Source organism: Epinephelus lanceolatus, chromosome 21, assembly GCF_041903045.1.
Source record: "Epinephelus lanceolatus isolate andai-2023 chromosome 21, ASM4190304v1, whole genome shotgun sequence".
NCBI lineage: Eukaryota > Metazoa > Chordata > Actinopteri > Perciformes > Serranidae > Epinephelus > Epinephelus lanceolatus.
In genome coordinates this window covers 23,405,762-23,423,498 of record NC_135754.1, presented here as the reverse complement: position 1 = coordinate 23,423,498, position 17,737 = coordinate 23,405,762, and the positions used below count along the sequence as shown (strand labels likewise).

At 43.7% G+C, this 17,737-nt stretch overlaps 1 protein-coding gene across 4 annotated transcripts in view; it reads left to right on the top strand.

The window, feature by feature from the left end:
• The window catches only part of vti1a (vesicle transport through interaction with t-SNAREs 1A), a 151,960-nt gene extending 141,965 nt beyond the window's left edge, over positions 1-9,995 (top strand). For all 4 annotated transcript variants that reach the window (XM_033611244.2, XM_033611247.2, XM_033611243.2 and 1 more), the window contains one exon: positions 8,296-9,995. In XM_033611244.2, coding sequence (XP_033467135.1) covers positions 8,296-8,389 — 94 coding nt within the window. In that variant the 3' untranslated portion in view covers positions 8,390-9,995. The remainder of the gene's footprint in view (positions 1-8,295) is intronic.
• Positions 9,996-17,737: the final 7,742 nt, after the last annotated feature.

Below are 17,737 nucleotides of genomic sequence, written 5' to 3'. Positions count from 1 at the left end.
TTGGAAAGTAGATATCGGATTCTCACTACACGATTAACATGGTCAAAAGAGTTCTCAATAACAATATTATTGCTCTGTTTATATAAAATTTGAAAATAATAGTAGTGAAAATCATCTTTAACTTTGTTTATTGTTTGCTTTGTGTCATTTTTGGGTGAATGAATTACTCTCAAATACGAGTGTAGAGTCTGTAAACATAAAATCGTACAGAAAGAGCAGTTACACTTAACGGATAATGAAAAGGCAACCAGGTAGAGTTGGCGGAGGGAGACAAAGGATTACACTACATTACAGTATTTACAGATATTAACGCATGTGTTTTAATATGATATCAGTATTTCATTTTTAAGTCTCATAGTTATCATCAATACCAGTATATCATGACACCCCTGATATAGAATACAGCACATTTCATAGTAAAATGAAACAAAATACATAGATTTGAGTTTAATTTACACAAAATAAATGAATGATTTTAATGAAAACATTTAATTGTGTGCACTAGAGCTGCAAAAATAAGTCAAGGAAGTTATTTTTGCAGTAAAAATTGACAGATATTTGACTGTTTGAAGTTTGCAAATATGAGAATTTGCAGCTTTTCTGTGTTTTATATCATTTTAAACTAAATATCTTTGGGTTTTGGATGGTTGGTCGGGTAAAACAAGATATTTGAAGACGTCTCCTGTTGCTGTAGCAACCTGCGATGGGCATTTCACACTGTTCTTTGATATTTTGTTGACCAGACGATTCATGAGCATATTAATCGATAATGAAAATAATTAGTTGCAGTCCACAAATCATTAATGTGATGAAGAGAAGATTTCACTTTATTGCCAGAAAGAAAAAGAAAAGAAATTTGTCTTGCTTTCCAGGATGTCATCTGTTTCATATAAATACAAAAATACAAAGCAATACTTAAATACAATGGCACAAATCACATCAGACATTACAGTGTTACAAACATAACTGATGTAAACAAACCCAATTACAATAAAAAACATCAATAACGCTATAATTACAGTGGGTTTTTTGTGTCTGTCAGTCAGTTGTTGAAGTGATGGAAGGTTCCAGTCTTGTGTTTTGCTCTCCAGCCATGGGTTGACCTTTTTCCCGAACATCCACATCACAGCCTGTGTCCTTGACATGAAGGAAAAACCTGAATAGTGTCATTTTGTTATTATCTATACAGTATTACATCACTGCATATGGTAACTAAGGGACTATGTGTCTTCACTGTACAGTGTGAGCGTGTGAGTGTGAAGGTGTGGGCCTCTTCTTAAATACTGTTTGTCTTCAGGGAATTACATGATGTTGGGGACTCTAAATAATTACACTAAACAGCTTTTAATTAAAGACCTACTCCAGCTGTGTGTGTGTGTGTGTGTGTGTGTGTGTGTGTATTTTGAAAATCATCATTTATCTTGAACACCCCCTTGGGGACAATAGGCAGAACATACGTGGCGGGGATCAGATCTCTCCAACAAACAGGTCAAGTCATTATCTGCGCAGAGCAACATGAACCCCATCTGATTGTTCTGGATCGTTCTGCCTCCTTGTTTCATTCACTTGATCGAAGCGTCGCACGTTTCTCACCTTTCTTCACTCAAACTGGAAAGATAGAGGGCCTACCTTTTGTGTTTTGTTTTTTTTGTCATGTGGCAGGTTTCTGTGTATGTGTGCGCACGTGTGCTCCAACAATGAAACATTTATTTGTATTAGTTTGTGATAACAAGGCGATGCATTTGTTAGGACTTACCCCCACCAGCGTTCCACCTCCATGTCCATCACTCAAACCATTTGTGAACACATTGATCCTTCCCTCCCTCCTCCCTCCCTTCACCTCCCCTCCTCCCCCCTCTCCTCTCCCATGCTGTATATTCCCAGGGTTTGGAGGGAGGAGAGCCAGAATGGCTCAGACAGCCATTGATTTTTATTTTATTGGTCTACTAGTGGAAAGAGGAGGGATAGGGGAGGGCCTGAGAGATGCAACTCCACAGCTAAGTTTCTTCTTAGTGGAGACAGTGTGTTTATGTGTGTGTGTTTTACGGTGGGCTGGGCCTATCTGCTTATGTCTGTCTGACTGTTTTTGTTTTGGGGTGGGGGTGGGGGGTGTTGTCTGTCTGTCTGTCTGTCTGTCTGTTTGAGAGGTGTGTATATGTGTGTGCATGTCCAGCCACCTCTGAGAGCCATCAAAAGCTCTGTGTGTGTGTGTGTGTGTGTGTGTGTGTGTGTGTGTGCGCATGTCTCAGCGTGTATCTGTGTGCCCACCTTTGTGTGTTTTGTTTGGGTGCACATGTGTGTGTCATTGAAGGGACTGGGGAATCTGGGGCGCTGATGGAGCTGGCACAAGGGACCTGGACCCCAACACACACACACACACACACACACACACACCCGTACCCCCATACACACACACCCGTACCCCCATACACACACACACACACACAGCTGAGGTGTATCCCGGTGCTCATTAGAGCTGGTAATAAGGCTGTGCTGCTGGAAGAGGAGGGGAAAAAACAGGGAAAGGAAGAGAGGGAGGGAGGAAGAGGGTGGGAAGGGAGAAAAAGAAAAAAAAAAAACGGGAGATTTTAAATTTTAATAACGCTGGTACGATTTTGTAAATCTTTCCTGACAGAAAAGTCCTCATTATTTTCATCTGTCTCCGAGGAGCCTCTCCTCCAGCTCTGCCTCCCCGGGTAAACGGACTTCTCTCTCTCTCTCTCTCTGTCTCTCTGTCTTCTTCTCCTCACTCCACCTCTCTATTTCTGTCTCTCCACTCTTTCCCTCTCTTGTTTTTCACTCTCAGCTGCTTTATTGTCCATTTCCGTCCTTCCTGCTTGCTTTATTTTTTGCTCTTCTTTGCACTCATCATCTCGACTCTCTCCCTCTCTCCAACATTAGCGCGTATATCTGTGTGTTTCCCAAATAAGGTGTGCGCTGACTGGCTGCCTGCGATGAAGGAACATCCGGAGCCAATAGAAGGACCAGTATCATGTGCTGTTATTGGCTGGTGTCTCAGTTACAGTTACTGTTGGTCTGTCTACATATGAGTTGGGTGGGTGGAGGGGAGGGGGAGGGGGCGGCAGAGACAGAGAAAATACTCCGGGATCATAGTATCACAGTAGGGAGCGGGGTAAAGGTAAGCCATCTCAAAGTTAGGTGTGTAGGAGTGTGTATATGTGTGTTTCAGCATGCACCATTGTACGCTGTGTGCATCGCTCGCACATCCCCAAACCTTCCCCCTCCACACACACACACACACACCTCACCCCCCCACATCTCTATGTCAAGTGTCAAAGCTGGAGGATGGATCCGGTTTGATAAGTTCTGTTCTGTCTGGCCACGTGTCAGGATGGGATCAACCATACAGCAGAGGAAAACCATGTTCTTCACTCTCCTACCTCCCAATTTTTGGGGATTTTATTTCATTTTTGGGGCGTTTTGAAGGGGGGGCGGGTTTTTATTTTTTTTTTGTATTTGTGGTGTATGTTTTACTCGAGCTGCTTCTGTTGCTTGAAGAAGTGAAACGGAAATATAAATGACTCTTACCATAGAAGCTCATTTGACGAGTGAGCTCATCGTAAAGTGCTTTGCTGGATACAGAACATAAATCTGTAGATTAGATCTACAAGTGACAGCATGCAGATGAGTTGTCCAGAGGATTAGGAAAATGATCTGTCCCCTGGGAATTCCTTTCTTCTTTTCATAGACATCAGTTGTTACGAGTGACCAAATGGAAAAAGATTAAATGTGCGACGAGCAACATAACTTTGTTTTTCTGTCGTACACCAAGTATTGATTCACTTTGTGTGATTGTAATAGAAAAAGAGCAATTTCCTGCCCTGGTAGAAATGTAACATAAGTAGTGACTTTCCAGCTTTCTCACCACCACACAGGTGGTTAAAGAAGAGTGATGACATTAATATCCTCGCTCCACAGGCTGTCAGAGGAAAAGACTGCAGTGTCACACACACTATTTCTTAGATAGATTTTCAGGTGAATTATGATATGGGCCCTCCCCTGCTTCATGTGACTCCTCCCAGTCTGTCTGGCTGGAGCTGACTTCACTAACTTCAAAATCTACAAACAACAACAAGTACCGCATGAGCCACACAGTTTTTTTTTTCCTGAGTGTGTTTTGCCTCACTTCAACACCATGAGGGTGAATGCGGTTAGTGTTGGGGCAAAGAGGTCATGGTTAGGATTAGTACTAGTCAGTGTTACAGTAATAATATTACTTTTTCAGTAATGAGTAGTGTAACTAATAGCTCATAAAATTTCAGTAATATTTTTATACAACAACTCCTTACAATATTACTTTGAATATCACATCATTACTGATTTGAAATACAACAATCAAATCAGCTGACTTGTTTTAGTGTTCGTTGCGCTGCGCAGGCATGCCACAAAAACAGTTGGAAATGCTAACCTTAGCGGCTGGAAATATTCCCATCTCTTTGATTTTGTCGGGAGGAAAGATGACAAGAACACTGTTGCTGCAGGTAGTCGGACTAAAAATTTTCCCACTGCAAAGAACACGTCCACAAACCTCCGGTCTGAAACACCTCAGCTACTGCAACCAATAGCACAAAAATGTGAAGCTCCAGGAAATACACCCCACCAAAGGTGAGCCCTCCTCTGCCGCGAAGGTCATCTGTAGAGCTACACTGGCTAAACAACCAAAACTGGATTTACTCGTGTCCCGCCGCAGGCTACAAAGATGTGATGAAGCTTGAGGCTGGATATGTTGTTAAGTTAAGTGACTCTCCATCCTTTAGTCAGAGCCCTGGGAAAATACTGGTCACAGACTACAGAAACCACCAGGTAAATAGAAGCTAACTGACATTAGCTACACTTAACGGTGATTACCCTGACACTGACATAGAGGCACACATCTGAACTTTTGGGAGATACGCAAATACCAATTTTATGTGGTGTAACAGAAAAGTAATATAATGAGTAGGGTAACTAAGTATTGTTGGCAGGGAGTAGTAAGAAAAGTAACATCATTACTTTTGAGTAACGAATAATGAGTAATATATTCCATTTTTTGAGTAACAAGCCCAACACTGGTACTAGTTAGGTATGTCAACTGTTAACTGTTAATCGTTTAACCTGCGAGAATATTTTTGACAGGTTATGCACTGTTAGCATGTTAGCACCGTTAGCGGTGTCAGCACGGTGAGGGTGTTAACATAGCTAACAATGCTGAAGGTATTTTTGCAGCTCAAAATTAAGTTACTCACTAATGGCGAAAACCAGCGTAAACCAGGGGACCGGCACCATGTTTCTGCAGCAATGCCATCCTGCCACCATGGGTCAGGACAGCGCTACAAATGATACTTGCCAAATAAGCAGTGTTATTAGCTAGCTACTGCCCTTAGCTAGCTTCCGTCTGTCCCAGGTGGTGCATGGTGCAGAACAGCAACGGAGGCTAGTTAACCAGTGGTTCGGAGTGTGGGCTCCATGTTTTGGCACGTTAACTCCACTAGTCAGCTGTCAAAGCAAAACAAACACAAGATAAAATAAAAGGCAGGACATTTACCTCATGAAACATTAAAATATCAAGGCCTCTAAATGGATAGCGCTTCAAAATACTGAGTCATAGAGAGCCAGACTAAAAGGAAAGGCCTCTTGTATTGTACTGTTAATGGATGTTTGGCTATCAAAAACTGACCCTAGCACAGGCCAATCACAGAACAGTATGGCAGGACATGTTTAACTGTTAACTAGAAACAGTTTCCAAGGTGTTGTGAGCTTCTTGCAGGAGTTTTTCTAAATTCTGTGCATGTATAGTCAAATTGACATTTTTATGTGTCGTCAAGTTGTTGAAGTCGTCTCTTAATTTGCTCTTGTCTATTTGCATGTGTTTCATTAGTCTGAAGTGCGTTGAGCTCTCAGGGCCGCCCTAATAACCTTCACAAGATCTTGTAGTTTCACTTGATTGATTACAAACATTAGAGGAGCGATGTGTGAGGATATGATTACTGCTTTAGCCTTGACGTTTCGTCGCTCACAGTGGATTGAAACGCACAGCTAGAAAAGTGAAAGCCATACTTGAATTTAACCTTAAAAGTTTTTTGATTGGGCAGCGCTACATTTGCATCAAGCTTCTGTTTAAGGGTTTGAGTCGCTGCAAATAAGATCAGCTACTTTACATTAGACTTCAAGACGCGTTTTGTTAGATTGCTGTACAGAGAATCAGTTTAGGTCAAACAAAGTATTTTTTAGAATATCTGTCCCCTGAGAAAAAGTTCTTAAATCACAGCTCTGTCATATTTCTTACCGCTTTGAACGCTTGAGTGTTTGAAGTTCTTCAGCGTTGTTTGCCACCAAATCAGACTCCTTTTAATGAATGCAATTTCTTTCTTTTTTTTTACATAATTGAACCCCCCATTTCTCTCCTCATCCACGAGGCTAAAACCAACTTCCTGTTCATTTTTCCACCCCCAGACCTCGAGTCACCCTCCCCTCTTTTCCCCAGCTGAAAAAGTAACAAACAACACAGAGCGATCTGGATTCTCCCAACACACTCGCACACACTTACACACAAGCACCTCCTCTGGGTATTTGGCTTGGATAAATAATCATTGTAAATAATGAATGTCAATTAATAGGGGGAGACGTGGCCTTGCTAAGCATGCTCTGATTAGGGTTTCAGTGGGATCTCCTCCCCAGCTGGCTTCAGCCAATCATCTCTGCTTCATAATAGCATCCCCAACTCTTAACACAACATAGACATGTGGGCACATGACATATGCAGTTTGATGTTTTAGTACTATTTCCTTGTTTTTTGTGTCGTGTGCAAGCTCAGTATGATTTAAGACAGGAGCGTGATATAAAAATATACCATAACTGTTACTTGTGGTGCACAAAGACATGCTTTACTGTATACAGCGTGACACTTTTATGATAATGTATGCATTTATTCAAGGATAAACTGTCTACTTATAAAGCAGTGCTACTTACAAACAGTAGTTGCAATGAGCTCTCTGGTGTTATCCAGTGAGAGCACGAGAAGGCATAGTGTCTTGCCCCTGAAAAGACGCTCATGGTGTGTTACAAGTGATTGGTGATAGGATTTTTGGATGTGGCTGGAGAGTCCTTTGTGCAGAGGAGTAGACACTTCTCTGCTAAGGGCGCACACAAAGGAAAGACTTAAGCATAAAAGCACCGCTGTGATACATTTTTTGTCGTGCTTTCTTCCACAGCTGTGGGTTTGAAACTAAGTGTAGAGGCTGCCGCAGGTCCGAGCCGGTGGGCCGAGGGGAGGCTGTGTGAGCTCAACCGGTGTGCCGAGCTCAGACTTGGGCTTTAGAGGGTAGCAGGGTGACTGAACAACCAGCCAGCCCCCCCTCCCTCCCCGGTGATAAATGGCCACAGCATGGGCTATTCATCTCCTGCTTAGAGAAGTGGACAGTGACCCCCCCCACACACACACACACACACACACACACACACACACACCTCCTCGGCCTCTCCTCCACCCCCTCCACATGTCAGCAAATGTGATAATTCTCTCATTTGTCAGGAGCAGCGGAGGGTTCGGACTTTGTGTGTGTGTTTGTCCGTGCATGTGTGGTGATGCAAACTCTGGAGTTTGAGACGAGTTGATCCCTGCACACCAGCACCCACTCCTCCGTCTCTTTCCCTCTCTCTCTGCAGACCTTCTTTTCCCAGCTTTGTGTTTTTTTGGTTCAAAGCCCCCTCTTGTCAAGTTTACTTAGGTCACAGTGGGAGAATTTAAATGTGTAAAAGAGTGAGTCGTTTTATGGCGAATTCCATCAGTAATTCAGTGATTTTATTACCTCCAGGAGACTACTGAGCCACTTTTTCCACTTTATTGTGCAAATAAAGTTTTAGAGCCTGTGTGTGTGTTTGTGTGTCGCGCTTGTTTGTGAGTGTTTTTGTATGTTCGCACGAGTGTGTACACACGTCAGCGTGAGATTTTTAAAGAGGCTACGAGTGTGTGTGCCAGTCAGAAATAATTTGTCAGACGTTCTAGACACAAAAGTGTTGCAGTTTTGGAAGCATTACGTGTGTGTGTGTGTGTGTGTGTGTGTGTGTGTGTGTGTTACACTCCCATGCCAGTGCTTGTATACCAGTAAATACCCTGTACGCAGACCTCATGGTAGCTATTAAACATGATAAGCCTCCAGTTGATGGCCGGTCATTTAGTTTGCACATAAACATGTGACTGTTTTACGTGTTCTCTGTAGACACAATATGACTTCTGTGAACTCTGCCTGATCCCTTTCTCCCTCTGTGTCTTTCTCCACCTCTCTTTCTCTGCAGGATCATCCAGAATCGCGTCCTGGTCTTCATCCTCGGAGCCATCATCCTCCTCACCATCATCCTGGCCATCTATTTCAATCTGAGGGGCCACTGATCTCCCCTCTGCACACATACACGCGCACACGAACCCTCACTCCTCCCCTGACACAAATACAAACACACACACGCGTGATTAATAGCGACAAAAGCGTTGTTCTGCTGTAATTAGGACAAATGGTCCCCATGAATCACTGTTTCCAAAGCCTGACAGGGAGCTTTTTTTTTCCATCTCTTTCTCCTTTTCCTCTTTTCTGTCCCTCTCTACCTTCTTTGCTCTTCCCTTTCTTCTCCTTTCTTTTCTCCTCTCTCTGTCAGGCTCTCTCATACATCTCCAGGGACAAGAGTAAGGGGGGGGAGATGTTTTTATGATAGTTAATATTTTTCATGGTGTCGTCGTCGGCGTGGTTCTGCAGCCCATCCTGTCCCCAGGTGAACAAGGCCTGGGAGTTTTTTTTGTAACTCAAAGCAGATTCAGATATGTAGATTATTTTTTTTCTTGTGACGGAGGTGGGGTCAAGTGTTATCCAGGATGTGTGTGCATGAGAGACAGAGAGAAAGTAAAAAGAATGCACACATAGGTATGCTCGCATGTGCATGAGTGACAGTCATGGATTTGGGGGAACAATTGTGTTTGTTATTAACACCAACCGTAGACACACAAACACACGCTGTAGTATGTATGAGCTTCTGTAACTAAATGATTCAGCTGTTCTTCATGTAGCCCCGACAAAGCACAGAGGACAGTGCCTTCAGATAAGATATGCTGTTCACACTCCTCCTTTAAAAAGCTCAGCAGAGCCCAAAAATAGACAAGTGGCGCTGCCTTGAAAAGAGAGGATGCACATCACAAAAAAAAAAAAAACAGGTTGAGGTCAGTTCAGCTTCAGTTCAGTCAATCAAGGTGAAAAGGTTTGTTTGTTTTCAATTACAGTGATCCGTAAAGTATACATGTACATTTCAAAAAAGTTTGAGATTCTAAAAATGAATTAAAGCAACTATTTAAATATGTTTTACTCCAAAAAGGGAGCTGGCCCCAACCTTAGAGCATACAATACATAACTACACTGCAGAGAAATGGTTCTTCACGCATTATCCCCTGGCTTTAATAGTGGTACAATCCCCCCGCACCTCCCAAACACAGTTTTCACAACTCATTTCCGCAGACTTTTTAATGCATCTGTCATTGTGGGAACTTCTAGGCGTCATACTGTATGTACTAACATTTAAATCTACATCATGTATAGTGTTTTGCTCTCAATACAAGTGATTCTGTTATTACTATTTATTTATAAATGCAGATGAGTTTTCAATTAACCGTGTTAGGACTGTATATTTTATAAAAAAGTATTCAGAAACATTAACAGCATTTTATCTTGATTTTTCGAGTGTTCGGTGATTAGTCTATAAAACGCAGAGTGCACACCAGGACCAACTGAAATGTGTGGATTTCAAGTTTCGTGTCTTATAAATGTTTTTTCTTCTTCTTCTGTTCTTATAAATGGATCTAAGTTGTTTTAGAACTGGCACTTTTTTGTTCTATATTTTTTTTCTTGTCAAGTTCTGAAGACTGTGACACAGTCCTTGTTTCTGTGTTTATCTGTACGCTGACTTATGTTGTGATACATTTGCAGGTGTTTGAAAAAAAGAAAAAGAGAAACATGTGCGTGAGTTTACTGCTGTTTAATTCTTCAGGGGAAAGCCATTCTTCAGGGGGTCTCGGAGAAATCTAAATTTAAGAGCACATTTGGAGAATTTTCAGAAATTGAGATGCATGAAGGTAACGCTGTGCAAGCCACAAACACACACACACATACACACACACGGGAGTGTTGCAGTGTGCTTGTGTCTCCTGTGGTCGGTGTGGTGGTTCCTGGCGAGGACATTTGCTATTCTGTTTCAGGGCCACGGTCTTCATTTTCGACGATGCGGGGGTGTCGGGGTGCTGAGCCCCCCCAACGCCCCCTCCTACCAGCCACCATTTCACAGGCCCTCACTAGCTGCAGCGCCGCCGTCTGCTTCAAAGCCTCAAATTAATGGCCAACAAAATAGTGTGCCTCTGACCGTCCCATGCGGGGCCGACCCACCAAGACTTATCATTAAAGTGAAGGAATAATGAAAAAAGGAAGGAAGCAGAGAGGAGGGAGAAGGAAGGAAGTGAACAAGGAAGCATGGAGGTAGGGGGTGAGGGTGGGGGTGGATTCCCTAGCAGTTTGACAAACCTCATCTGGTAATGACCCTCAGTGATTGTTTTTTCACCCAGTGCTCAGTGTGTGTGTGTGTGTGTGTGTGTGTGCAGCCTACCTACGTGCCGATGTGCTCTCTTCTCCTCCTCTCTCCTTCTATCTCTGTCTTTCTCTCCCTCCTCATCCCTCCTGCTCCCCCCACTTCTCTCTACCTCTCCTGCCACCTTTTCTCCTCCCCCCTGTCCTCCCCTCCCTCCCCTCTCTCCCTCCCTCCCAGCCTGTCAGATGAGCGGTGCAGTAGCTAGCGAGTGAGCGGTGGAAGGCAGCGTGGCGGCGGCTTCTATTTGAAGTTGTAATGGTGTCAAAAAGTCAGGGCTGACTGACAGACGTCAGTCCCACAGGGCCTCATTAAAAACAGACCCACTTGACAAGGAAATAATTGAGCGCCGGCGACAACTCAGGGGCCCCTCCGCGTTTTTAGATGTTTTTATTTTCTTTTCATTATTAGCGCCGAGCTATTATGTTCATTAAGAAATGGCATTAAAACAAGTTTTTAAAAGCGGGGAAATGGAGGGAGGGGCAGAGGGAAGGCAGGATGTATGGAGGTGGGAAGATAACGATTTGTTTAGAGCCCCCGTCCTGTTTTATTATTTAAACAGGAGCACTGTCATGTGATACCTTGGCAGACGTCGGCTATCATCTGCCACTCCTCCCTTTTTTCCCCTCTTTTCCTCCTTTTATCCTCTCTGCTCATCCCTCGCTTTCCCCCCTCAGCTTTTATCTTCCCCTCCTCCGTCCATCCATCTATCTCTTTCTCCACCTGCCCGTCTCTCTCTCTCTCTCTCCCTCTCTTCATCCCTTTCTTTCTCTCCCTCTGAGCGGCGGGTGTCATTGGAATATGAACTAGATTATTCATCAATGCCCCCCACGCCCTTCTACCACTCCCCCCTGTCCGCTGATTTGGTTTTCGACAAGCGTCTCACCGCAGAAGGCTGAGGATGAAAACTTGTCAAAAATAGGTTATATCTTATTCCAAGGGGCAACAATAGCAGCAGGTACAGACACCTTTTAATATTTAATTTAGACGGGTGTTAACCCTCCTTAAGTGACTGGAGCTGTGTCTTCCATACAGACACCAGGAGAGAAACGAGGTTGGGGGGGAGCGGGAGGGGAGAGAAATTAATTATTTGATGTCTGAAAAGTGATTTTGAAGCTCTCCCTGCCTTCTCCTGTTTGCCAGGGAGAGGATCGAGTCTTTGGGTGTCCCTGATCATTCTCTACACCAACCACGTCCTCGGCATGGCCGTCCTGCGAGAGCTCAAACATTACCACTCAAATCACATTCAGATCTTCGCTCTGCTGTGCCTCGCTTGATACGGTAATGATAACACGAATGATCATATAGCAATGGTCTCTTATTTCATCAGCGGAAATGATTTTCCAGAGGAATTATCTTTTACACCTCCATGTTGCGTCAGTCTGTCTCGTTAACGTCCCTTATACCCCGTTCCTCCCCTGGTCCTTTCTAGTAGCTTTACATAAAAGTAAAAAAAAAAAAAGCAGGTTCCTCAACAAGGAACCTCTGTGATGCACCACCATTACAAAAAGCCTGATGTTTGTCAGCCATTTAAGACGACAAGGGATTGTGACAAGCGTCGTTTGAGCTGTCTGTCCCCTGGCGAAGGGCGGGCCTTAAATGGGATAAACAGCTCCAGCGGTGGGATCACGACGGGAGGGTGGGCGCTTCATCTTCAGGAGTGTCCGTGATGCTGCCACCCCCCCCCCACCACCACCACACACAAACACACACGTATTAAAGGAGGCCTCTGCAACAACAGCTACCCAAGAAAAACCCACAATGGCACTGTTTGAGAACTACAATGAATCTTCTACTGTTTGATTCAGCGCACACAGAAAAAGCGCGCTGCTGCACGTATGGTGGACGCCCCCCTTGATAAAAAGACACACACGCTCCAGTGTACGGCTGTTAGAAGAGGAGCCATGTTCTCCGTTTGTACACGGCACCAGTCCTAGCAGAATGGCTTTCTTTCTCTCCTCGGCCCTTTATCTGCTTTTTCTTTCACCCCCATCAGTGCTGTCGACCGTTTTAATGGTGTTTGTGCTCGCAAAGAAATGACAATGCCCCCCTTTATTTGTGGAAGTCACAGGGGCTGCAGCCATACATACATGGATGTGTTCGTGTGCATGTGTCGTGCAGGATGTGTCCCCCTGTGGTTGAGACGGAGCTGGAGGGCTTGGTGTGAAAAAAGCTATGTTGAATTGTCCGTCCGCACGAATATCTGTTTGTGTCTGTCTGTAAATGTCCGTGTGACTCATTTCTCCCGTTGACCAGGATCTTGAGTTCATCTTGTTCCCCTCCGACTCTCAGAGCTGCTCCTAAAACTATAAAGATGACTTTGGTGATTTTTGTCAGTGTCGGTGTTGTTTAACATCTTGTCATTAAAGCAGTTCTGAATCTCAGTAACCAAGACGCTGTGTCATAACTCGCACTTCCTTCCTCTAGCCGCCGTGTGCTGTCACTGAACAGACAAAAAAAAAAAAAAAAACACTCGACTGACTCCTCAGGAACAAGTAAGTAGGTAAAGCCAGGAGCTGACATTTTCAAACCTATAGCAGCACTGTCTGCCTGCTTTTTGATTTTAAGGGCACACCTAGCCTTGTGCAGACGACTCTCTAATTCTGTTTTGCCAGGGAGACAATAGAAACACAAAGAGCCGGGTCAGAGCTAGGCTGAGCCAGGCTAAACCACTCAGCATCCCCTCCTCTCCTCTCCTCTCCTCTCCCCTCCTCTCCCCCTCCATCTCCATCTTACCCTCCATCTCTCTCCCTGTAGAATACTGCCACAGCCTTTGAACTGAAATTAACACTTTACCACTACAAAGACATACAGTTGTAACCAGCAATGTCATTTGCATGATAATGGGGAGTTGGAGAAAATGGAGCTGTTTTATATTGGCAGGAGCTTTTGCTTCCATGTATTTATTTATTTAAGAATTTGTGTGCCCTTTGCCCTTTGAATTAAATTCTTACTGTATGTAAATTAATGCACAATGCAGCCAAGTAGATGTTAAGGGCATAGTATGCAGAATGATCCCAAAAAAATCCATAGCCTCCTACAGAAGTGATCCCTCTCAGGCATATTTTACAACCCTCTAGAGGTGTGTGGTGGTGTATTTATTTACAGAGACTCTGCCCTCTGCCTGTATTTTCTTATTTTCTTCTTTGGTCTCTTTGTGGTCGGGACATTATCGGGAATTCACTGTGGCAACTTACGCTGAACAGCTAACCTGCTCTTGAGCAGTTCACTTCAGGGTATGGGATCACAGCCTGTCAACATCCCGACCTCTGACCAATCAGATCACTGCAGAAAAACGTATCCATGGACGAAAGTCTGGCGACTCAGGTAAAAAAGAGTAACCTATATATTGTTACAGGTCAGCAGAATCATTTCATTGTTTCAGGGCTCTATTTCCACTGTTTTAACAGAGCTTCTAACAAATGGAGAGATTGTTTACACACTAAACACATGATTTTAGCAGGATTTTAACTCATGCTAAGTTTATTTTAGTCGGCATTGATCGCTGACAGTGATGCTACTTTTACACTCTGATTCCACCACTGCAGCTCAAAATAATGTGAGACACCTCACATCATGACAATCATGACAACTAAGAAAAAAGCTAATATTTTATCAGTCAAATATTTGGTTCCCATTGTTATAAATGAAACATTGTGGTTATACAGATGTCATCAGTCATTAACGAGGCTACTCTTCCACCCTTTACTTCAGTAGCAGAAACAGTTGAGCATTAAATTAGTGTTTTATGTCACATTTTCAGAGTAGTTTCATCATCTTCCAACTAAATAACAAAAAAACACTCTATATTAAAGTCACCTAGGCCTATAGCCTACGGACAGACTCAGCTGACCTTTACTTTTTAGATAGTATTTTCAGTATTTCTACATTTACATTATAAGATTACAGAGTATCGTTAACATCCCACACCATCAACATTTTCTCATCTCGTTGAGGCAAACACTTTTGGTACTGTTTCATCTCACATAAAGTTGTCTACTTCATTCATGGTTCTGATGATGTCGATCGTAATTAACACCCCCGCCTCTTTCACATGAATGCACTCATAGCTGGACAGGAAACCCCAGAGTTGACTGAACTGGTTGATAACCAGCTTTGTAGTACTGGTTATCCAGACGGCCAATGTTAGGGTTAGTCAAACCAGATAACCAGATAAATCCTGGGTAAGTTAAACTGGCTTTGTAGTGCAGGCCTCAGGTGTCTTACCATAATCATCCAAGAGGAAGCTATGAAAATCATAGACAGTGCCGAAAAATGGCAAATACAGCCAAGGAACGTGAATTTGGAGTTGGCTTTCACCTTCGTTGGCAATGCTAATTTCAAACAGTAGCCAACAATTCCTGACTAGTGTACCTTTAAATGTATAGTATGCAGGATTTATGGTTACTGTTTGCAACCACGCTCACCAGTGAAAAGGAAAATGAAGGCCAACCCCAGATTCACTGTAATTTGGCATTTAACCTTGCTATATTTGCGTTTCTTCGGCACTGTATCTCTTGGACGTCTGCTGCTTATGGTCTGGCACCTGGTCGCAACCTTTTTATAATGCCCTACAAGATAAATCCTGCAAAGTATATCTTTAATTTATGAGGTTTAAAATGTTGCATTAAAGATGTGATGTTATGACTTTGGCCACTTTTGTTGAATCAGTTTCCCCTATACTCAACTAAAAGTAGCCACTAACTTCATGGCTGGTTTTGTTCAGTGTAGCTTTTCCTGTGTTGCTGTAATAGTGGACGAATGATAGTTGGAGACAAGTGAGAAGAAAAAGTAAGGGTGAGCGCAAAGGAGGTGAGGTTGCCTGGGAGGCACTCAGTGGCCTGGACTTTCAGAGAGAGGAGGGTTTAGTCGGGCTCGCCCCTGTACAGTAATTTACTTTGCATATGGTGTCTTAGCAGACACGATTCTAAATTTCCAACTGGGAGGCATCAGTGGAGGAATCACTGTCTTCAAAAGACGGCCTGCCAGTCACGCTCCTCCCGTAGCCGGAGATCTGAGCGCGCACTGATAACCCGCGACATCTTTCTGGAAGAACGGGGAGTCGATCAGCTTTGATGGAGCACATCCGCCATGACAGGCTACTGAAGAGCTCGCTAATCAACTGGGGAGGGGAGGGAGGTGGGGGCATCGCTTAGCATGACAGCACAGAGGAGAAGGGTGGGGGGATGGATGGATGGATGGACAGATGGATGGATGGAGGTGTGCTTGTTCGCTCCGAGACTTTCAGGTGGATGGAAGGGTGGCTGGAGAAGAGGGATACAGGAATGTGTGTTTGCATTGTCTGGGAATAAAAGGGCACCCCTCCAGTACCCCCAGCAGCCTGTTACCTACTCCCCCCCTCTACGAAACCTCCGCCTCAGATGGTTGGTGGCAATTAATTATTCATGTGAGGGTGTCCAATCCCAGAGCTTGGCGGCCAGTTTTCTCCACGTAGGCCAGGAAGTGGAATTGGATTCTTATGAGGGGGTCTGTTTCAGCCTGGTGCATGGGGTCAATTGACTCGGGAGTCCAAAGGTTACGGAACCTGTATGATGTCCTCTCATATCCCTCCACCTCTCGGAAAAATAGTGACGCATTCGCCTGAAAGAATCCTGGTTTGTTCTTATCTGTCTGTTTCACATTATAAGGTGGATGTTTTCTCAGAACCTTTTGACCAGTTAAGAAGTTGGAACAAGCTCGGTTTAGTCTACACGAGTCCCATTTACTCACATAATTCACTCACGCTCCAAATTATGAACCAAACTTTCCCTGGAATACCTTGCACGCAGCCTCTTCCCTGCACATAGCCTTGCACACATGCCTCCTAAAACAGACAGGTTTACTGTACACACACACTCACTTAGGCTTACACACACTAAACACACACCTCTCTATTGAGACATATGGATGTGGCAACAAAATGCACAACTTTTTGTTCATCTCAAGGACTTGTGAGGGCCCCAGTGAACTGAGAGGCCATATTGATTTTCCCTCTTTTCATGCTGTGACTCTGGGATTACCCATTTTCTCATTCATTTTTAAAGACAACTCGTGAGATTCTTCCTTCCCCTTTTCTCTCTGTTTTTTCCTTTTTCCATCACCTCTCCACCAACACCACCACCACAACCCCCCAACACACACACACACACACACACACACACACACACACACACTCCCCCACCAGCACAGCAGTTGTAGCCACCCGTTTTCCACAGCCAAGTCCCTCCTTGACCCTGAAAATTGTAATTCAGCCATAGATCACAGCTGCTGAATATTAGGGCTTACAAAAGCAGTTAAATAAAATATGTTGAAATCGTCCAATCCCAGAGGCCACGGCAGAAATTCTAATCAGGTGAGAAAAAGGGGAAGGAGTCAGCAGGGGGATTATGGGTAAAGAGAATCGTCTGGATCTACCGGCCAAGAGTGATGAGCTGACATAGAGGTGGGATTGAGCCCGTATCATAGCAATCATATCACAGTAGTAGGATGGAAAGTTTTTGAGACATGTGAGCTGTATTATGACTCTAATTTCACTTTAACTTTAAAACTTCAACAGCGTCTTTGCATATGACATCATACATTGGTGTGCTGTCAAGATGGAGGGCATGCAACTGCAGGCATAGACTACCAACACTGCACAAATGGCTATGATTTGCACTGTTTATGACTGTTCAAAACAATCACATTGGAGAAAAACAAAGGCCACTAAGTCCAAAAAAATTAGTAAAATAAAAATTCACTGAGAAACAGCTGCAGATGTGGATCAAAAACCTCTGTCTTCAGTCTGGAGGAGCAGAGACAACTAATGTCAAATGTCAGCAGTGTTTACGTAACATGTTTCAAGTTGGATGCCATTACAATGTGCTGTCCTCTGTGTTTTTAGCCATGACTGAGATTTTGAAGAACGTTTCACCAGACCTCTGGGAACGGTTAGCTAGAAATGTTACCCTGACAGAAGTAAATCCATGTAACATTATCTGTACAGTAGTAGAAAGAAGAAAGTACTTATTGTTAGCTAGTAATGTTAGCCTGATGGCAGTAAATCCACGTAATGTTATACTTGTAGGTAAATAGTAGTACCTAACGTTAGCCAGTAATGTTAGCCTGTCACCAGTAAATCCAT